This window comes from Pocillopora damicornis, chromosome 6, assembly GCF_964200805.1.
Source record: "Pocillopora damicornis chromosome 6, jaPocDami1.2, whole genome shotgun sequence".
Classification (NCBI taxonomy): domain Eukaryota; kingdom Metazoa; phylum Cnidaria; class Anthozoa; order Scleractinia; family Pocilloporidae; genus Pocillopora; species Pocillopora damicornis.
Window position 1 is genome coordinate 3,133,696 of NC_142675.1, and position 23,270 is coordinate 3,156,965.

Consider the following 23,270-nt stretch of genomic DNA (forward strand, 5'->3'; position numbering starts at 1 on the left):
AGACATCCTCTTTTTGATTCCCGTCCCCCCAGCCCCCTCCCCACTACTCTCATGCCTCCCCTCCCACCTGCCGAGTTCCTCTGTTAGATGTGCCATTCATACTTCTTATATGAAAAGAAATAGCATTGTCATTTTATTCTCGTCCCCCAACCCCCCCCCCCCCCCCCACTTTCCCTCTCCGACCACCCACCTCTCGTCACTACCTTATGAATAGAGAATTATAAATAAGCCAAATGCAATATCGCTTTTGATCGTGAACTGAAGTGATTGCTGGCCCTGTCTCCTATGATTTAATTTCATAACCTAACAACACTGGCGGCAGTGTACCAATAAATGTGGGTAGACATAAAAATTATCTCGGGAGCCAAACGATCCGCTAAGATTACTGATCACTTCACGTGCACCTCCGCTAATGTTATCTATTATAGAACGTGCAATGTGATTAGATCTTGAGGGAGGACTCGGCATTTCTATCCGAGTAAATCGGGGGTCTACAGCTCCGGTGTATTGCTCTCCGTTTCCTCCCGTAAGATTTCCTTTCGATTATCATCTCACATTGTGTTGTAGCGATTTCGATTAGTCTCACATGACTCCTGGTTCTTAATCTGAACGTATCTCTCTGCCATTGTAAAGGATTGTGAATCCGCAAGTGGAGAACGAAAAAAATGGGATACTTTGTTCGAGAGATTTAGAAGCTAAAAGATATTTGCCGAATTAAAACTGTCCTTGTTACTGCCTGCTTCTGATGACACGATTTTCAAGGACAAGTTTGTGCTATTGATAAACTGCACGCCATATAGAGGACAATCGTATTTATCAAAATGAAGACGGACACGCTGCTTTGAAAGTGTCATAACCGCATTCTGAACGACATTATTAGAAGACATTGGAGACAAGTTTAAGCTGCGCCTGTCCTCCTCACTTCTATCCACCCCTCTCGGGTTTCTGGATCAAGATCTTTGTTGACTTGCCGAAGTGAACAACAAATTCTGTGTATACTTCAGGGGACTCACAAGAACAACTCAGTGGGACGATGAAATTTTATCACTTTCCGAATCATGTTTCATGTCAAATCCCCTTGGAAAAACGACTAAAACGTCTTCTTTCAAGCAAGTGATTCTGCAGATGCATTTCATCTGCTTTTCCTTTCAGGATATGAGGTCAGTAAAAATTTGGAGAAACGAATTTAAAGCAGCTGAAAATTTGCTTTTCACTCAGGCAGTCGCCAAAAACGGCTTCGTGTTTTGAAATTGCATCGGAAGTTAAATACGCAGTCACATACCGACACTCGGGATAATTTGAAAATTTTTATGTGAACATAGCATATGCACAAGTGAACGCGCTCTGTAGCTTTCCGTCTTCAATAGCTGTCCTAATAGTCGGTAAAGGAAAGTACCACAAAGTGGTATGGCTTTTTCTGTATTAAGTATATTTATATTTATTATATTTGTTATAGTTGTGCCAATTTCACTTATTTTCTTTTATTTTCGCTTGAGCATACGGGAGATCTTGACTGAGTCACGTAGATAAGCAATCAATCATGCCTATTAATTTATTTAATTTATTTGATTCATTTTGAGCTAATCCTTGATTCTTGATCCTCGATCCTCGATCCTCGATCCTCGATCCTCAATCCAATGATCTAGTGATCCTTGATCGAGTTTTTCCAGGAAAAATTGACTGTTGCCGCCATAGAGAGATGTGCATCTCCCGGAAACTCGCTTCTAGTCTTCCTCGGTTATTCTTCTCACATTAGGCAAAAGCCCGGAAATCATTCTTACAGAAGTTTTCAACATGGCTCAGGTGCGGGTAGTATGTGGTTGATCTCTAATTCGAAAGACTTCATGGACGTTTGTAAGCGGACGATTGTCGCCAAGGTAAAGTCATTTGTTTACCATATACATACTTTTTAACTTGATTCATGTTATGGCAAGGAAGGGACTTGTCTTAACCCTCGTAGCTTAGTGCTTCGGTCAGCACTTCCTGTTGAAGAGATGCTCGTATTTTTCGAATTGGAGCTCTTAGTTACCCTTGATGTCACTTCATTCAGTAGTTTTTGATGATGATTCACTTAGTTGCCATTATTTTTTCGAATTTGGCTGGATTCGTTTGGCTAGTAGATATTAAATGTTTGTTTTAAAAGACAAATGGCTTCAACTCATGGATTAGTGGTTCTGTTAGATCCTTCGGTTTGTTTGCGGAAGAGATGGTCGTATTTTACGAATTGGAGCTCATAGTTACTCTTGATATCACTGTATTCGGTAGTTTTTGATGTTGATTCACTTATTTGTTATCATTTTGTCGAATCTGGCTGGATTCGCTTGACTACAAGCTGAGAAATATGTTTTAAAGGACGAATGGTTTAAACTCGTAATGCTTCGGTCAGCACCTTCTGCATGTTTGTTTGAGACATCTTCGTATTCGACAACTATTAGCTTATTTGTGTCGAGACCAACTTATTATTTTATATTGTTTGACCGAGTATCTATTATTTTGCCCGAATCTGGTTAATTTACTTCTACTTCTACTCTATCAATTGATGAAGCGTACTGATCAACGCATCACATCAATATAAGTACAATAAAGTAGTAAATAGATAATAAATAAATACTAATAGTAAAATATATATATATGTGATAAGAGAAATTTTTTAAAACCACTTCCCAGTTTCGATAAGATGGTCACACAGAGCGTACTTAAATTTTAAAATTATTATCATCTATATTTACAATGTCGCCTGGAAGTCTATTCCATGGGTTGACTGACAACAGAAAAAAGCTGTATGCTTATTGATTGCAATTTGAATGTGGTCTTATGAAGGTTTTGAAGTTACCACTCCTTGAAGTATGAGGTAAAGGAGTAAGATATGAATCTTTGTCAATATCAACAGTTTGATAAACAATCTGATGAAACATTGATAATTGAGAGAGAATTCGTCTTCCTTTGAGAGATGGCCACTCCAATTTATTGAACATATCAGTTGTTGGATCATACCAAGATGATGCATGTCTTTTTTTAAATATGGATACCAGGCAGAATTTGCATATTCAATCTTAGGCCTAACTAAACTATTATAAAGCTAGGATAATTGCAGTCTACAGAGACATTTCTAAAGTTCCTCCTAATGATACCAACAGTTTGTTTGGCACTTGATGTTATAATTATGCAGAATATACTCTGACCATTTAAGGTCTTCAGAAAGTATCACACCTAAGTAGCAGTAGTGATGGACTTTAGTTAGAACATGATTATTAAGAACATATGTTGTATCTAAATTAGATTTTTTAGTGAAGAAGCAGATGGTGTGGCATTTATCAACACTGAATGACATTTGCCAATCTTTCTCCCATTTAGTTAACGCATCTAAATCTGTCTGTATGTTTTGGCAGTAAACTGGACTATTAATACTATGATTAATAGGAAACAATCATCTGGAAACAATCTCATTGTTAATGAAATACATACATGTGAGGGCAAGTTATTAATAAAAGTAAATCAGGAACAGTAATCACTCTAAAACCATGCCTTGAGGGACTCCTGATGTCACAAAACACTGATTTAATAAAACACCCTCCAAAGCTACCTTCTGTGTCCTCTTAGTAAGAAACACTTGGATCCATAATTGCCCTGAATTCCATAATGACTCAGCTTATGGAGCAGCCTCTGATGAGTTGCTCTATCAAAAGCTTTAGAGAAATCTAATGTAAGGGTATCAACCTGTTTCTTGGAGTTCATTGCACTAATGAGGTCGTGCATTGCCATCATAAGTTGGGTTTCACAATTCCTCAGCTTGCAGAAACCCTGCTGAAAATTACTAAGCACATTATGATCTTCCAGTTACTTCCAAATATGATGACTTATACTGTAATATGTTCTAGTATTTTAGATGTCACTGAAGTAAGAGATAGTGGTCTATAATTACTTGCTAAAGATCTTTTCCCCTTTTTCAAAATTGGAACTACATTAGCTTTAATCCAGTCATTTGGCAACTGACCCTGATCTAATGACTGTTGAAAAAGTGAAGCCAGGATGTGTGCCAACTCATGTGATAGCTCTCTCAGAATATATGTTGGCACACCATGTGGCCCACTAGCTTTATTCACAATAAGAGATTCAAGAAGTTTCTGGACACCTAATGATGTCACTATTATTTGATTCAAATTTGAGCATGATAGACTAGGATCTAAACTAGGTAAAGAGTTGAGCTTTTCTAGAATGGAAATCATCATTAAGAACATTAGCTTTACCGTAATTATCAGATGCATTAGTATTATCTTCCTCTAATGTATTTATCCCTATTTTATCTTGTCTTTTAGATTTCACAAATCTCCAAAATTTCTTAGGCTGATCTGAACTAGGTGTTTCAATTAAGTTGTTGATATATTCATAATATGCCTTATTAAGTTGTTTCTTGTAAATCTTACAAGTGTTCCTGTATTTTGTTCTAAATATATGGAAAATTCTCAAGTTAAATGTAACTGATACTCTTTCTCCCCTTGTAACTTGTGATGGAAAAATATGCTCCGATTGAAATCCTGAAAATAATAGTCATCTTTTTGTTGGGCATCAGCTTTGCCTGATGGGCCATCTGACTGTGGATGCTTGATGCCATGAAAAATTCATTTTACTTCAATTAATGTCAGCAAAACATTGAACATTTTTTTAGTTCCTGTGGGATGTAAATCGATCAAAAGACTGTAGTGGCTGGATTCATTAATTTTGTGCTTCTATATTGGAAATGTGTTCTCAAAGTAGTTGTTGAAAATCAATTTTCTAGTTTACTCCTGGCTTGTTGTTAATTACATTTCTTCATTTTGGGCCTAAGAAATAACTGATACATGTACCTCTACTCCAGAAATACTGAAAACTGCCGCTTATAAGCCGCCCCACTTAAAAGCCCAATTCAAAACTTTCAAGTCTTTCACATTCAGTGTGAGACTCACGCAAAAAAATTTAATATGATGTTCTCAAGCTGAAACCAATGTTTCTTATTACTGCTGCTTTCATTAAGAAATTATGAAATTTATTATCCTTTTAAATATAATTTACTCCTTGTTCACTTTGAACTTGCTTCAAAGTTTTTCCAGTAGTGGAAATGCCTTCTTTAAGACTAAAGTATGCCATGGCAAATTCATATTTTTTCACAATTTTCAGGGGAAGTATGCCCCCATTTCCCCCTAAATATGGTGGTACCCACTGCATCCCATTTGATGGCTAAAATGCAGATGAAAATCTCAGTCATGAAGGTAGCAAAGGGATGTGGGTTTTATAGAATTGTGTGTGTTCCCCCTGAGTGTCCCATTTGACTTTTAACCTTTAACACCCTAGGACATTGGTATTCATATTCTCCACACTGTTCTCTTTACATTTCCTATGGAACAGACAAGGAGAATTTGTCAAAGAAGTATATTTGATAGTGAAACAAATAGAAAAGTCAGTTTAGAACATTTAATAGCTACATCAATTGTTTAATAGGTGTTTTAATTGATGAAAATATTTCTTGGAAAATTCATGTTGACTGTGTTGTCACTGAAATAAGTAAGACCATACAAATGATTGCTAAGCTGAGATAGATTGTTCCATCATCTGTCCTTATAAATATCTACTGTATAAATCCTTAATTGTGCCTGATATAACCTATGGACTCCCTGCTTAGGGCAATGGGTCTAAAAAATATAATTATATAGTAAACAAAATTGCTGTTCTCCAAAAGCAAATTTTGCATTTAATTTACCTTACTGATAAAAAAGAACATGCTATTCCCTTATTTATAAATGCAAAAATTCTACCTATTACCATCTTATATCATGAAGCTGTATGCAAATTAATGCTCGATCTTCATAACAACAGTGCACCTTCTAACATCATGAAACGTTTTGTAAGAACATTAAACAATTATACTTATATACTACATGCTCATCAGCATCACAACTTGTTAGGATTAAGTACTCTAGGTGTCAAAATCTGGAATGAGATGCTAAATGAATAGAAAATTTTGTCAAAGAAATCCTTCAAAAAAGAAACAAAAAGGCTCTTCTGCAGCAATATTCTAGAGACTGAAGATTCTTACTTCAAGCCTGATGAGATAATGGTTTAATTCAAACATAGCAAAATTGAAACAAATTGAACTTGCAGTTGTAAAATATCTTTGGTCCACTTAGATACTCAGGACTTTTCTCTTTTACAGTGAATGTCTTTCATTTCCATTTTCTTTTCTTGTGTATCTTTTGATGCTTTTTTCTCCATATATTATTTCATATTTGTTGTCAACAAAATCTGCTCAAAATTTTCAAAATTTCATTTTTTTCTCTTAAGTCAGAGAAACTAGTTTTAACCACATAAAGTTTCATTTACTGTAAAAATCTTAAAAAGAAGGCAAGATACAGTAGAAAGAATGTTTCAGGAAACCTGCACAGAAGAGCAAAAGGCGTCATAATTGGAAAGGCCTCCACCTGAGTGTTGACATTTTCTGTGGGCTTTTAATTGTGCAGGATCTCAATTTGCATATATTGTTTACATCACATCTTGCACTGCACATTCACTGGGAATCTCTAGCACATTTTGCAAAATGTTGCATAATGAGAGTCTTCATCAAATGGCCTAGAAGAGTCAACTAAAAGCAGGAGAGAGCATAATGAAATTGAAGTTAAGTTGTTCACTTTCACCAGCTTGCTTGATGAATTTTGGATTTTGTTTAACACATGTTCCCATTTCACGAAATGACCTTTCCTGCAAATGTCAAAGAAGTTCTTTGTCAGGAGGCTTGCTAGGGGGTTTGATATTGTGTTTTATTGGTCAGTGGCATGACTGCATTGACACACACTTTTGAAAAGGAGGCAAGAAAACTCTGAATTTCTTTGGAGGCCAAAAACTCGAGGTTTGTTATTACACAAGTTACCTCTACATTAATAGGGTATGTAGATATGTTGGGTTTTCATGAAAATTGGCTTGAATGTTCCTCAGATATTATCACACAGAAGTGCAGAAGGCTTTAATGAAATTTGAAATATTTCTCTTGTAATTTACTGGAGTTTGACATCAAGGGAAATCCAACCTCACAATAGATTTTCTTAGTAACCAATAGGAATATCGAAATTGCCTGACACTCTTTGTTAGCCCATTATCTGCTGAGTTATACTGTCCAGTTTGTTTCAAGGTCTGGAGAAACACGGAGGCTAGTAATTCAGTATAACAAACACCATCAATTTTGCGTTTAAATGCTTACATGTGCCTACCAAAACAAACAAAAACTGTGAAAAGTTTTATTTCCACAATCTGTACTTTATAAGCTTTACTATATATTTTTCTAAGGTTTCTGTTTTAATCTAATCATGTGTTTAACATCAAGTAAACAGATATCAAATATTGTGCAAAAGAGCACATGTAAGTTTCCCCTGTACCTTTTGACTTTATCTTTAATTAAACTAGCCATGATCTACTGAAGATCTCTGTTTATTACAGTTTCTTTAATAGTAGCATGAGTAGGACAATTTTTCTAGAAGGCTCCCTATTTTGTTGACAGTAACCTTAAGAGTTTAATTGCCCCGCCTGGATTAGCATCTGCTATCTGCAAGTTGAAGGAATATTTTGTATATTGAATATGAGAAAATAGATAAAGTGTGACGTGAGAATCAGGAACTTTTTAAATTTTTGATGATCTCCTTTATTCTTGTGACTCATACATTTGATGCAAGGGTGATACTGTAAGGAGAAATTAGAAGCCAATCACAGCTCTTAGAGGTTAAAGGGTTAAAATGGAAGATGCCTCAAACTTATTCTATTGATCTGTTGCGTGATATTTAACTCATTTTGGAGTGCTGTAATATTCTGGTGTTGCAAAGTTAGAATAAAGTAATAATTTTTGTGTGTGCTCTGTAATGTTGCCTTCCATGTATTAATAACAAGCATTTCTTTACAGAGGACTTGATTTCATGGCTTCTGCCACCCCATTGCATACTTCTACCAAGGAGACCTCTAATTATGCCCAGCTCTGTTGCCTTCTTGTTAAAGTTGGATCACTTGTGCTAAGGGATATCTTTGACCGGGTATGTCCATCAGAAAACCTTCATGCAGTTCTGACTAATCCCACAAACCATGCCAAATTGAAAACACTGCGAAAGAAGAGAGTCCTGAGTACTTCCCAGTGGGAGAAACTGTATCCTGCTTCCAAATCTTCAGTTTCCTCAAAGGACTTTGACACCTCCCTACTGCTATTTCTTCTGAAGAATATCTGCGGTCTGACTCTCCCTGCCTCTGGCTGGAATAACCTTCCTCCGGGATCAGACACCTCTCCAGAAGCTGACATCACTCGCATCAAGTTTTTCAGGGACAGAGTTTTCAGTCATGCTGCTAACGCTTCAGTTGATGATCCAACTTTTAATTTGTACTGGAACAACATCAAAGACACTTTTCTGCGCATTGGAAGGACCTGCTATGAGGAAGTCATAGACGATCCTACACTCCATTGTATGGATACTGATCTTGAAGAACACTACCGAGAGCTTCTGAAAGAGTGGTTGAAAGATGATGACTGCATCACAGACAAATTGCATGAAGACAAGATTGTGAAAAAGGCCAGGAAAGGAGGGGACATGGAGGATTCCTTTGACATTTCTGAACAAAATTCATGGGAGAGAGGTGTGTGTAATTTTTTTTAAAACCAGAGTTTTAAACTAACTTGTAGAGTCAATAATGTACAGTAAGTCGTACTAGATCATTAGATGAAATTGAATTTTGTACAGATTTTTTTTTTAAAGTTACAACTATGTGTAATTGAAGTTGTGAATCTTTGTTCCCTTGATACATAAACTGTATCCATAATTTGCTTTTTTTTTCCTTCATCTTTCTTATCTTTTGATTTCCATTTGGATAAGCTATTTATTGTCACATACAAATGTTTAAAAAAAATTACAACCTTCTTTTTCAGAGACAGTAATAATGCCAGGAGAAAATACATCAGCACAGACTGGCAATAGCAGCCCACCGGAGCTCAGCGTGAAACTTCCAGAGTTAAGTGATCTTCCAACAATCTGTAATCCGTGGGAAACTGTCGAACTTCCTGTTGATATTCTTTTATTAACAGTGGAAGACTGTGAGTTCTTAAGCTGCTTTGCTTACCTGAAGAAACCCTTTAAGAGTTACCACATTAGTGCTGGCTATGTGTACTTTGGGTGCATGGGTGATGATCAAGGAAAGAAAATGAAAATCGCATTGATGAGGTGCTCCAAAGGTCTTGATGCTCCTGGGGGTTCTTTGTCCGTTTCAAAAGATGCGATTTTGCTACTGAGACCTAAGGCTATTTTTTCTGTTGGTGCCTGCAGTGGTTTGAACAGCAAAAAGGTCAAGTTAGGAGATGTGGTTGTTTCAGCAAAGCTTATAACAGCTGCACACAAAACTACCCCCAGCAGAGATATTGGTAACTTGATCAAACATGTGGCTGATGGGTGGAAGGCACCTTTACAAAATGCTGATGAATATAATGCCAAAGTGCACTGTGATGGAGTGGTTCTGAGTATCTCAGAGGCAAACAGAGATATGATTAGGAAACATCCTGAAGCAATTGCAGTTGAAATGGAAGGTGGAGGTGAGAATCATGATAACTCAAATTATTGATGAGCCAAGCACTTTTGCACTTGGAGGAAGTGTTTTGAAAAACACTGCTCTTGTATTGTCTCTGCTGGTCCATGAAATAGTATGTACCATCTAGCGTGCCAAATTTGCAGGAATTGTATATTGCATAATAATAGTGATTTTGTGTTTGGCTGGGTTGGGAAGATTTTTTTGCAGGTGAAGGTGACTGAATACTTCTTCTGGCTAAATTGAGTGTGCTTCTTCAGGGTGTCATGAATTGTCTTACATTTGTCATCTGAAAAATGTAGAAAGTATTTTGTTGAATAGTTTGAGAGTTGAGGAATGGTATCACAGTCCATGTTAACACTTAAACTCCTATGACTGACCAAGACAGAGTTTCTCCTTAAAGTATCAACATGATATCAAGCAGATAAGTAATGGGAAAAGAAAAACATCAATTAGCGGATTAGTGGTTGATCCAAAACCAAATTCTCCTAACTAACATCATAGGAATTGTATAATAGAAACAAACCCTTTAACTCCCAAGATCTTATTAGCAGTTCTCCTTACTGTCTGTGAAATGATTTTCATTATGTTACTTTGGAGAATTTGGTATTGGATCAATTAGTAATCCCATAATTGACATTTTTATTTATTCTCATCACTTGTCTACATGATATTGTATCGATATAGTAAGGAGAAATTCTTACTTGGTCACTCACGGGAGTTAAAGGGTTAAAGAGAATTACTAATGAGATCTTAGGAGTGAAAGGGTTAACTCTATCTGACAGAAGTTTGTCTTCTGAAAAATGTTGAAAGTTACCTATGAAACAGGGTGAAGCTTGAAGAATAATTTTACAGTCTCACTGTACAATTTTTTTTAATTACTAGCTGAAAAAAATTAGATTTCGGAACTAACTAACTAACTTCTTTCTGTGCTGTGCATGTTTACAAACAGCTATAGTGTGAATCTTTATGAGCTTTGACTGAACAATTATTTTAAGGATGCTAAGAAAATACAGTACCCCTCGCGTATTCGCTAACCGAAAAACGCGAATTAAACGCGCCAAAAATCGCATGCTATTGTGAATAAAAGAAATCGTGCGCGTCAAAAAATCGCACGTGCGCGCACGACTTTTAGACATCAGCCTCATTAGAATGTATGAGGTAGTCCTAACAGACATGAGTGTTTTTTTTTTCAGGAGTGTATGCAGCAGCTCATGATTTTAAGACAGAATGGGTGGTCGTCAAGGGCATCAAAGACTTTGCAGATGAAACGCAGTCTTCAAGTGAGAAATGGAAACAAATTGCCTGTGTGATGGCAGCATCTGTTGTGGCCAACATTTTGAAAGATCCAGTCATATTCCAAGATTGGCCTCACTTTAATGCAGGTATTTTTGAGTGAGCAATATTAAAACAGAGTAAACCTATATAACCTCGTGGAAAGAGACATAAAGGGCCAGTTATTTAATAAAGTTTGGCCGTTGTTGAACACATCCTCGCTCTAAACTATCTTCGAGTCAGCCGAACCTTTCATCTGAACAGTTATTTTTTTGAACTGTGTCAAGAGAGCCGAAAGCTAACTGCGGATGGACATTTGTATGATTAAATCAACCCTCTTATAGAGAATTCCTAAGGCCCATTGCTTATGTAAAACCGCGGTTTGGGTTAAATAACCGGTCCAAAGTTTGAAACCAACGAGGCTCAAATAAACTGTAAATAATAAACTAGACAAATATACTGACAAAACTTGGCATGTGATCACATGGCAATTACGGACAATACAGTAAAGAGATGGTGTTTGTTTTTAAAACAGATTATTACAACACAAATTTGAATGAAAATTCTTAAGATGGGCGATGAGTAATGCTTAATTTTCACTGAAAGTAGACCTGTGTCTTGTGCGTGCAAAAAGGTGCTCTTTAGAAGGATTTGTAAATAGATCTCTCATCGCCGTCTGTGTAACCGGCGAGGCTGTTGTGTTTGGGTTTCTCCTTACAGCCCTTCCTTCCTCTGCCAGAGCCATTTGACATGTTGCACAATAGAGCTGAGAATTAATGTTGCTCTGTAGCAATGACATTAAGTTATCTTTGAAAAGTGTATTGTTTTTCATACGCGATCTATTGTAAATGTAGTGGCTATCAGTTGAGGCTTCTGCTCCGCTAATAATATTGAAATGTTCTCCTCAGGGGACATCAAAAGTTACCTTGATCAAATGAAAATTGATGTTGGAACCAAGAGTCACGGGTTTGACGATTTGGTGGCACATCAAAGAGAAACAAAGCAGCCAGGTGTGTATTACGCTAGCTAACTGAAAATTGGAATACTGGCTCGAGTTAGTTTTTGAAGGCGAAGCTTGAATTCGCCATCACGCATGGAACTGAGAGCGAAAAATCCGATATTTTAATTTAAATCTAAATGTCAGCTAGACTTGAGAGGAAGATAGGCTCGTGTTTTTATGGAATATTGATACAAACGGGGGCCATCCCCCGTGCTGTTTACATTCGTTTCTATCGATCACGGAATAGATAGTGAGTAGCTTAGCCAATCAGATTGCAGCTTTTGCGATCGAACGCTAGTATATTTATTCTAAACCCTGATAATATCAGCCTTCGGCTTCGGCATATAACTCAGACCTAGGTGTTGATACTTCACGATATCATGCTCAACATCATCCAATAATTGCTTACTTTCCGAGAGTCATGGCGTGTCAGTAAGAATGCCTCAAAAACTAACAGCCAGTTGTTTATCAGGTGGATATGACCCAACTGAAATGATTAATAACATTCGTCAACTCTACAAAACTCGGGAAGGTCGGCTGGCACCGTTTCCCTGGTGTGAAGACTTTAACTTCTCCTTTGACGACATCTACACCAGACTTAAAGTCATCTACAGAAAGAACACGAGAGGAACCGCAACAGACCGAGTTGTCACGATGTCTGAAATCTTCAACGGGCACGAGGAATGTGAAGAACCAAGAGTAGTGTTAATTGAAGGGAAGCCTGGTATGGGAAAGACCACTTACTGTAAAAAAGTTATTTTCGACTGGGCCATAGGAAAACACGCAACCGGAAATTGCTTCACAAACTTCGTCATAATACTTTTGATCAAATGTCGCGATGTTGAGTCTAGCATTTGGGAGGCCATTGAAGATCAACTTCTGCCTCAAGAAGTTGGTGAAGACGAACGAAAGAAGTTCTTCGACTTCATTCGCCACAATCAATCTGATGTTCTTCTGGTACTCGATGGATTGGATGAAGTTTCTGAGAAGAAGCTAGCTATGTTTTCACAAATTATTCAAGGCCGAGTACTGCCAAACTGTCGCGTGGTTGCAACGGCAAGACACGAAGCTGGAGTCAAAGTTCGAAAATACTGCAACACGCTGCTGGAGGTTGAGGGATTTACTAGAGAAGATGTAGAAACCTTCATCAGAAATTACTTTAAAGCACAACAAAACTTGGCCGAGCAGCTTATCAAACACCTGTCTGTTGATTGCAAGTTACATGAAATATTGACAAATCCTCTCAACACTGCGCTTCTTTGCCTGGTCTATGAAGATTTGAAAGGTGTATTTCCTGAAAGCAGAACGAAGCTGTACATGGAAATAGTGGAGTGTGTACTGAGAAGGTACAGAACAAAGCAGCAACTGCCAGAAAATGGTGAAGACCTTGTTGACCTTTACGAAAGCCAGTTGAAACACCTTGGTTCGATAGCTTTGAAAGGTTTACTTGAAGACAACTTGGATTTTGACGAGAAGGAGCTTAGAGAACATAAAGCAAGCGATTTACCTGGATTTGGATTTCTGTCAGTTCAGTCTGGAGGCAGTAAACTAAGACCAACTAGACGTTGTAGCTTTCTTCACAAGACTTTCCAAGAATTCTTCGCAGCCTTCTATCTCAGTCGTCAGCTTATCAAGAAAGAAATCACCACGAACAGCGTAGCTGCTGACAGAAAATATCGCCATGAGCTGAAAGAAGTGCTTCTGTTTGCATTTGGTATGCTAACAGGACGATGCGAGGAAACAGTGGTGAACCTTCTGAAAAGCATGGCAACACAGTTTAACCAGGAAGAAAAGAAAAACGTGACTGAAATATTAGAGTATGTTAATGAATGCAAAAACGAGAACAAAAATGTTTATAAAAAATTGGCTACCGCTCTTGGCGCTTCTCTTCAAATTGAAACTGTTGAAATTGGAACGGTAGATGAAACTTTAGCTGTCCTTTTAAGCGACTTTCTGAAAGCAAATACAACTGTGGCAGAGTTAAAATTGACTTTTCCTTTGGACGATGACGTTGCCGCTCTGGCAGAGTGTTTGAAATATGATACATCGCTGACAATGTTGACATTGATTACTGGTGAAATTGGTTATGATGGTGCTGCTGCTCTGGGTGAGTCTTTGAAATATAATACATCGCTGAAAAAGTTGGATTTGAAGAATAATGAAATTGGTGATGATGGTGCTGCTGCTCTGGGTGAGTGTTTGAAATATAATACATCGCTGAAAAAGTTGATTTTGGATAGTAATGGCATTGGTGGTGATGGTGCTGCTGCTCTAAGTGAGTGTTTGAAATATAATACATCACTGGAAAAGCTGAGTTTGCATAGTAATGGCATTGGTGGTGATGGTGCTGCTGCTCTAAGTGAGTGTTTGAAATATAATAAATCGCTGACAACGTTGAATTTGCGTTTTAATCACATTGGTGGTGATGGTGCTGCTGCTCTGGGTGAGTGTTTGAAATATAATACATCACTGGAAAAGTTGAGTTTGGATGGTAATCACATTGAAGGTGATGGTACTGTTGCTCTAATTAAGTGTTTGAAAGATAATACATCGCTGACAAAGTTGAATTTGGATCTTGCTTACTTTGGTGATGTTGGTGCTGCTGCTCTGGGTGAGTGTTTGAAATATAATACATCGCTAAATTGGTTGAGCTTGTATGATACTGACATTGGTGGTGATGGTGCTGCTGCTCTGGGTGAGTGTTTGAAATATAATACATCGCTGGAAACGTTGAATTTGGATTGTAATGAAATTAATGATGATGGTGCTGCTGCTCTGAGTGAGTGTTTGAAAGATAATACATCGCTGACAACGTTGAGTTTGGGTAGTAATAGCATTGGTGATGATGGTGCTGTTGCTCTGGGTGAGTGTTTGAAATATAATACATCGCTGGAAACGTTGAATTTGAGTCATAATCACATTGAAGGTGATGGTGCTGCTGCTCTGAGTGAGTGTTTGAAAGATAATACATCGCTGACAACGTTGAGTTTGAATCGTAATAGCATTGGTGATGATGGTGCTGTTGCTCTGGGTGAGTGTTTGAAATATAATACATCGCTGGAAACGTTGAATTTGAGTCATAATCACATTGAAGGTGATGGTGCTGCTGCTCTGGGTGAGTGTTTGAAATTTAATACATCGCTAAATTGGTTGAGTTTGGGATGTAATAAAATTGGTGATGATGGTGCTGTTGCTCTGGGTGAGTGTTTTAAACATAATACATCGCTGACAAGGTTGTATTTGTGGGACAATAAAATTGGTGATGCTGGTGTCGCTGCTCTGGGTGAGTGTTTGAAATATAATACATCGCTGACAACGTTGACTTTGCATGGTAATAAAATTGATGTTGCTGCTCGGGTGCGCAGAGGTGTCCATCTCTGACAATACACTTGTATCATATTTAACCCTCCTAGAACATGGCTACCTTGCCTTATGACCAACTTAGAGAAACGTTTACGTCAGGAATGAGCAGCGACTGTTAACTCTGACCTTGAGCAGGGTAATTGAACAGTAGCTTCTATTTGCGGATATCAGTTTAGGTACTTGTCAAGACTTATGTAGCATCTGTTTGCAAAGATTATTTATTTTTGTAAGAGCTTCTATAAAAGCTCGCACGTTTATAGTTTGGAGACCGTTACACTTTTTTACAATCATATTTATTCAGCCTTTACTCTGTCACGTTTATGGATGCAGCTGATAAAAGAAACTATGCTTCATCTGTAACGCGTGTGCGTGTAAACCACGGGATTATCTGCGCGAGGAGAAGTAGGACTGCCTCGGATTTTGTTGTAATTAAAAAATCAGATGCAATTTTTCTTTTGTCTTCAGCAATAGATTCTACTCACTTGCCTCTTTTGCAAGGGACTGCCATAATTTGTTAAAGGTTAGAGTAATTATTATTATTTTTTTTTTAGAGGGCACAGTAACGAATCCTGCAATCTGATTGGTTCTTTACCCGGTCAGTATTTTCCTATCTCTGCCCACGGGCCACGGTAACGCTTTCGTGAATCGCCGAGTACATCTCAAATTTCGTTGCCATTTTTCATAAATATATCTCGTTTTTCCGGCTGGGCAGTGTTTTTAAGCAAACACGCTGGTCACTACCTCAAGCCGATAAATAACTTATGAATCCTCCCTTTTCTCTCTAACAAATCACTTTGGTTGACAGAAAAATATTGGTTTCAGAATGAATTTGTGTAAGCAATAGTGTCATTACGTTGGTTGACAAGCGGCTTAAAAACCGTCTGCAATTAATTTTAATCGTTCACAAAAAGTACCTAGGAAGATAAAACGTGAGGTATTTGGTCACAGTTAAACTGAACGATGGAACTTTCATTCATTTAATATCTGAATTTTCTTCAACAATTTGTTCGTAGTGAAAGAGCGAGCGAAGGTTTAAATTCAGTTATACAACAAGTCTTTCCGAGTCCGTTTAGTTTGGACATTTGTACCGTAAATTGCACAACAGAAACTGAAGGAATTTATTGAGAAAAGGCCGCATTTAATCCCCTTGTGTCTTGTTGGAGTGTGCCATTCGAACTTAGTTTTTGTGGAGGAAAGACCAGATTTACACACGTCTTTGTGGCAAACAAACGAGCAAACTCTCACAACTTCAAAATAAAAAAATTGAATTCACTCATAATTACTTTCCTCGCCGTTTACTTAATGAACAGAGGTAAATCTTCGCACATGAACGAATCGTCGATGAGAGTGAATAATACTTTCCGTTAGATCATTGAATGTTTTTGAAGAAAGCATTGTTGTGACAGTCCTTTCTAAACTAGTCTCGTTGTTTTTCAAATGTTCTTGCGCTTTTTTTTTTCTTACGCGCTCTCTAATTGACAGGTGTCAGATTGTGACAGATACTTGTAAAAATAATGTTTCAAAGGTTTTTTGGAAGCGTTTTAAATCACCTTTATCCTTACGCAAATGAAAATGTTTCGGTGAGGCATCTCTCTTTAATTTGCATCACCTCTATTTTAACTACCATTTACTCTCTCAAAAATTGTTCAGTTTATGGAGGATCTTGCCGCATTTACAGCCCTAAATCATTTGGGTTCTTTCGGAAAGAATTTCGTTAAGTTTAAAAAAAAATAAAAACGTTGTTTACCGGCAAAGGGTCGGACCGTATGGTGAAAAACTGTGATCGAGGTTTTACCGTAGGTCTCGGGCAGCATTTTCAAGACCTCGATCACAGTTTTTCACCATACGGACCTCCTAGCCGGCAAATAACATATATTTCTTTGGTGATCAGTTACTTGATACTCTTAAGGTGCGACTACTCCAACCAAGGCCACCCCGGAAAATTTTTCGCAAATTGACCAATAGCGTTCGAGAGATGGAACAATAGATTTCTCACAAAGTACGGGTAAGCAGCACAAGAAAATTCAAAACAACATTTAATTCTTTCATGTCGTACAACGCAACAGCACATTTTCCCAAGAACTTCGATCAAATCAATGTGAATTCGCTAGTTAGTTCCATGTAACGGTAAACAGTTATGCATAACGCGCGATTCACATCCTGTCTACGTTCGGAAGACCTCTCCTGTAACGCTCAATAAGGAACGGCATTTCCCAATCTCGCGAGGTATCAATTGGAATCTTATTTTTGAAAATTTTCTTCAAGAGTATCAAGTCCTTATCTGAAGAAAACCTGTCGACATAACGGCCTTCGTTTTGCCGCCTCAGTCGGGGACGCATAACCGCAAAAAAGCTATTGACTGAGCGTTCCTTGGCAAGCTTGAATGACTGAAGCTCTTCTGATGCTTTAGCTTCTTTCTTCTGCAAATCTTTGTTAAGCTTTCGTAGTTCCGTGATCTCATTTCTGCTTTCTGGGTGTTTCTCGCTCGCGCCACAGTTGTTCATGTCCATAGAAGTCGGGTTTGAACAGCGACCTCTGTAGTGGCCCGGCTGATGACATCGGATGCAAAGTTTTCCCGCTCTCCGTCCGTTAGCTTTGCTCGATGCTTGTTCATACTGATTACGAACAATTTCAAGCTGGTCAGTAGCACTTTTGATCTGTGTTTGTATTATGGAGAGATTTTCCGTTAGTTCGCCGCTTTTCTTCTCAAGATAGGTTGTTGACTGCTCGTTGCTTTTGTTAAGCGCGCTTTGTTGATACATGGTTCTACTTACAGGCACGTTGGATGAGCTCGAAGCCGGGCCTGAGCTGGTCGTTCTGACGAGCACAGGAGAGTTGATGGGGCTAACGACTTGCAGAGACCCAGTGTAAGGAGATGGAAAAAGTTCCTTAGGCTGTAGAGACGGCTTCTTTATCTCCTCTAGCTCTTTCTCGAGAATTCTTCTCTCTTCCATTAATAACTCGTGTTATGATGAAATTAAGAGATCCTCGCAGCTAAGAACACTACTGAAACGAGTAGTTGTAAATAGGACCTGAAAAAAAATCCAGGCCCGTACGGGATTTGAACCCATGACCTCTGCGATACCGCTGCAGCGCTCTACCAATTGAGCTAACAAGCCAACTGGGAGCTGGTCAATGAATTGGGTCCAAATAAACATCCAAGTGAATAAAGATTTTAGATATATGAAAATTCACATATTTCCACTGCGGTGTAAAGATGAAATTAAGAGATCCTCGCAGCTAAGAACACTACTGAAACGAGTAGTTGTAAATAGGACCTGAAAAAAATTCAGGCCCAGTTGGCAATTCATTGACCAGCTTCAGGTCCTATTTACAACTATTCGTTTCAGTAGTGTTCTTAGCTGCGAGGATCTCTTAATTTCATCTTTCCACCGCAGTGCAAATATGTGAATTTTCATATATCTAAAATCTTTAACTCGTGTTATGTTTTCGCATGCCTCGTAGATCGTGTAGTCTGTTTCTTCCTCTGCTAAGCGCTGATTTCGTGGCAGGAACTTTTTGATGTCATGAAAACACAGTTCGCAAGTGTTGAACTCCGGTGAATATGGGGGTTGGAATAACAAGCGTACACCACAATTTGCTAGCAAAGCAGTAAGAATAGGCTTCCAATAGGCTGTGGCTTCCACCATGGCCACGAAGTGGCTATGGTGGAAGCCACAGTTACCCACTATTACTGTATCGCTTCTCTCGAGCACAGCCGATCCATCTGCTCTTGTGAGACTAACTGCTTCCTCGAAAAATAACAGGAGCTTTTGGCTATTGGACGGACCTTCAAGTACGTTCATAAAGTCTACGCCGAATGGAGAATGCAGCAGATTAATAGTGTATGTAGCACTTGAAGCGTACCGTTGGATTTCGAATGCAGGCTCACCTCTGGGGCATTTCCTTATTTTCGGTTACTAGTTGTTTTCACAACACTACTTTCGTCAAAACAGCGAACGGTGCCTGGTTCTAAGTCGGATATTGCTTCAAGGAATTCATTTCGACGATGGTTATTGTCACTCCTTTGTGATTCTGATGGTATTTGCTGTATTTTCTTTTTTGTCATGTAGAGATCCTCCCTGATACTCTTTGATATGGCAGACTTCGACAGCAGGTCCAGAAGATGAACTACTCCGTCGAGTAACAAACGATCTTGCAGTTCCCTTACGTATACGCTTGGTTTCATAAGTTTCTCCGTTTCAATACAACTGATTACTTCAGCATTCATTATTCTTCTGTCTGGTGGATCTCGGGGATGCTGGAGCGAGGAACCGGTGTGATCGTAGTCGGCAAACACATTCTGGATGAAGCAACGGCTTGTTTTGAGCTCTCTAGCAATTGCTCGCTGTGACATCCCATCATGGTTTAAGTCAAGAACTTCTTCTCGCAAGAGTTTGGGATAATTTCGACCGTTATCATAGAGTTTTCCATCTTGATTCCTGCAAAGCTGCATTTTGAATTAGACTGAAGCTTTCCAACCGTTGAAACGGTAGGTTTTCAAATTGTGACCATTCTATTGTTTCATCTCTCGAAAGCTATTGGTCAATTTGCGAAAAAATTTCCAGGGTGGCCTTGGTTCGAGTAGCCGCACTGTAAACTTTCTTGTGAGGAGAAATTTGAGGTTGATAACTGTTAGGGTGCAAAGAATTAATTAACTGAGTTGTAGCCATGTTTAATGGTAAGACTCTTTATGAGTGAACTTTTTTTAGAAAAGTTGTCACAATATAGTTTTGAATTTTGCAAGGGCAAGTTTACTTGAGCGATTAATGTACTTCTTAAGACTTAACTGATATAAATAAAGGTATTTTCAGTACAATTTCAGTTTTTTTCCACTATTTTTTCTTAATGTGTTAAATTTTTTTTGCATTCTTCCGGAAAGTCCGTTTGCTTACGATGCTCCTTAGCCTGCTGTTTCTTTTGTTCAATTCCGTTTTTTGCTTGATGTCTTTTGTAAACTGACCCATGGTTCGATACATTTTGGACGTTTTAGAAATTGGGTTTTACTCTGCTAACAAAGATAAACTATGTGAAAGAGTGACTTGTCTTGCTAACTAAAATCAAAGAATACCTATTGCCAACTCGTGCATAGAGTTCTTCATCTACAGAAGAAACATAGTCGTGAACCTGTAATTATATTCCTTGTAGCAATTCAAGGTTACTTCTATCTCAAAAGCCGAGGTATTCCGGAAAGTCACAGAGAGATCCAGCATTATGGTAACCATCCAACTCTGTGAGAAATAGACGTATATAGTCTCCAAAAACAGCACAAAATAGTATCCTGCGTTTATCGAATTTCCGTTTGCAAAATTTGTCAAATTTGAGACCCTGCAATCCAAGTCTTTCTTCGCCTGCACGAGCCAAATTTCACTCTTGTCCATTCGTATGTCACGTTCCGCCTCAGTTGCTCAAGAAATGGTTGTATTGCAACGCAACAGTCTTTGTTTACAGCTTTAACCCTTTAACTCCCAGATCAAATTTGTAATTCTCCTACTGTCAACCATAAAGTTCTTATAATGTTAGTGCAGCGAATTTAGTATTGAATCAATCAATTATCCCCGAATTCATGTTTTTCTTTATTCTCATTACCTATCTGGTTGATATTGTATTGATATTGTAAGGAGAAATTCTGTCTTGGTCACTCGTGGGAGTTAAAGGGTTGTCTCCCGCGTGCATCTGATAGCAAAACTCTTTAAGGGCCTGTTTACATGGAGGTGGGGGACCCCAGGTAGGTGAGGTAACTCGCCTAGACCTGGTCGAAATATAAAACGCGTTTACACACAAACTTACAACCCCGGGGTGCTGGGGTGAGGTTTCTTAAGGTTGTTGTTGCACTTGCAGTTAAGGAGTTTGAGCAGAGGCGTCCCAGCCTCACATCTCGAGAAAGACGAAAAATTAATTCTCGGACACATATTTGTTTATTTATTCATGAAAGCGTCACGCGTTGTGTTACGCGTTGTTAGGTTACGCGAGGAACCGTTGACTTATTACGTTCTACGGAATAGTTTGGGAAACGAAACATGGTCGATTTACAACGCTAAATAATCTGAAATGTGAGCATTTTACACTCTTTGTGTGTCCGTTGCGGTTTCTGGTGATTTCTGCCATGAGAGAGCTAGAAAATGTACAAAGTTTGAAACATACATGTTTCGCTTTTGAGCTTTTTGCCATGAACGGTCAGGCGGGTCACCCCACCTTGAGACGTTTACATGGCAAATTGTCACCCCGGCTGACAGGGTTACCCTACCCGGCAGACCAGGCAACCCTCCTAGGCGGGTCACCTCACCTATCACATAAACGTGATCAAGATAAAATAAGAAATTTTATGGACAGGCGGGTTACCTCACCTGCCTGGGGTCCCCCACCTCCATGTAAATAGGCCCTAAGGTCTCTGCCTTGGAGCTAAATACCTCAGGAGGCATTTTAGGCGACCGTAATTTTTGTGTCTGATTGGAAATAAACATGTGCGGCAGTGAATTCCGCAAGTTTTCTTTTTTGTCAGAAAAGCACAGAATTATTTTCGTCCGATCGATTTAGTCACCGATGATAATCGAAAAAGACAATTGAATAAGATAATAAGATAATTGAATTTATTCATAGTTCTTGTTTGACATCAGATCATAAACAATCGAAGTGTTTCACAGTATTAGGTTTGTGCTTGATCCAAATAACGTTTTTTTCACTTGCAAGGTTATACCTAATACAACGATGCTTGACATGTAACAAAGCCGTACTAATGTCATGCGCGATTACTTCTCCAAGGTAGTTTCGTGCGCAAGCGAATTCGGGACGACTAATTACCGGTGTCTACATCTTGGTGAGTGAGTGATCATTTGCATATCTGAGTCCCATAAAAAGGAGAGAAAGGAGAGAGAAAAGACATTGACCACAGCAACAGGCTACCCAGATGTTGAAACTTTCATCAGCCCTCCCCTCTCCAGCTGTTTATTTCTGAGAGAGACGTAGGAGAGGGAAAGCAAGAAGAGAGAGGGAAGAGTGAATTAAAACCCGGCTCTGTACCAGAGGTTCGCCAGCCTTTAACAATATAAAACGAAAGGAAAAAACAATTGATGGAAGAGATATAAAGTGCGTATGTCTTTTTTTCACGTTTTCTGGTTGATAGCTGTATTCATTGACCTTAGCGCCCTGCGAGTTCTTCATGAGAATGTTTTTGCGCATTGAGAGTACGATTTGGCGGCAAAAAGGTAACTCCCTTTGACGCGCGGCCAAAACGATCATATTACGTAGCTGTGACATAGAAATGTGAAGAAACTCTGGTGAAGAGAGGAGAAATTAAGAAGAGAGGACGAACGTATTGCGTGGAAGGGGCGCTAAATGATTTTAGCTACGAGAATGATTCACATATACCTGGTATTTCTATACAGTACTTTCCAAAGGATGTTGCTGTATGACCAAAATTGACGCGTTTCGATCGTTGTCATGGAGGAGATTTTGCTCTTCAAAGTCGTCGGCCTCATGCTCCATCTCGTCTTCGAAGACGGCTGTTACGAACACATACCACTAGTCAAATCTGGGGAACTTAGATTGCCAATGAATTCAGCTGAAAAGAATGCTAATTAAGAGGCCTATTCCACATCGGACACGATTATTCCACAATCTTTTCGGCTGACATTTCACAAGCGAAGAATGGTGAACTTCTTAATGTTGTTTATTTCATGTGCTTTAGATGTACTCATATTCTTTGTCTTTCCACATGACTGCATTTGCGCCTTTCTGATCGTTTCAAAATCCCACTTGTTGTAGTTTCAATCGCATTTTAACAACACAAATACATTTGTTATAAAGGTCAAGTCCTTTTTTTAAGGTGACCAATATCCTGTTGCCTGAACAGTGCAAAACCTCTGGCGGATACTGGCATAAACTCAAGCTCGAAGGGGCCTTGTATTCTTCCAACCTAGGTTTCCAAAAATCCACCACACAGGCCATCAATTCCCCTCTGCCCTCAAGAAACTAAAAGTTGCAAAAATAGCAATGTAATTGTGATAACAGCACTGCAACGCGATGAATTGTGAAATAAAAATATTATTGACTCTGA

The 23,270-nt window shown here is 38.6% G+C and overlaps 1 protein-coding gene across 2 annotated transcripts; it reads left to right on the forward strand.

Moving 5' to 3' along the window:
* Positions 1 to 1,739: 1,739 nt before the first annotated feature.
* On the forward strand, positions 1,740 to 16,167 carry LOC113666671 (uncharacterized). Of its 2 annotated transcripts, XM_089210182.1 has the most exons (6): positions 1,740 to 1,877; positions 7,919 to 8,637; positions 8,927 to 9,583; positions 10,773 to 10,961; positions 11,760 to 11,861; positions 12,324 to 16,167. In XM_089210182.1, exons 2-6 carry the CDS (start codon positions 7,932 to 7,934, stop codon positions 15,230 to 15,232), a joined length of 4,563 nt encoding a protein of 1,520 aa, XP_089066308.1. In that variant the 5' UTR covers positions 1,740 to 1,877; positions 7,919 to 7,931; the 3' UTR covers positions 15,233 to 16,167. The 2 variants fall into 2 exon arrangements, with proteins under 2 accessions (XP_089066308.1, XP_089066309.1); XM_089210183.1 differs by lacking the exon at positions 11,760 to 11,861.
* The last annotated feature ends 7,103 nt before the right edge of the window (positions 16,168 to 23,270 follow it).

What these genes read in the sequence shown, in the direction of transcription:
- LOC113666671 (XM_089210182.1), top strand. Translation starts at nt 7,932, where the DNA reads ATGGCTTCTGCCACCCCATTGCATACTTCTACCAAGGAGACCTCTAAT. An exon ending in ACAAAATTCATGGGAGAGAG is followed by an intron (nt 8,638 to 8,926) that starts GTGTGTGTAATT and finishes CTTCTTTTTCAG; the next exon opens with AGACAGTAATAATGCCAGGA. An exon ending in AGTTGAAATGGAAGGTGGAG is followed by an intron (nt 9,584 to 10,772) that starts GTGAGAATCATG and finishes TTTTTTTTTCAG; the next exon opens with GAGTGTATGCAGCAGCTCAT.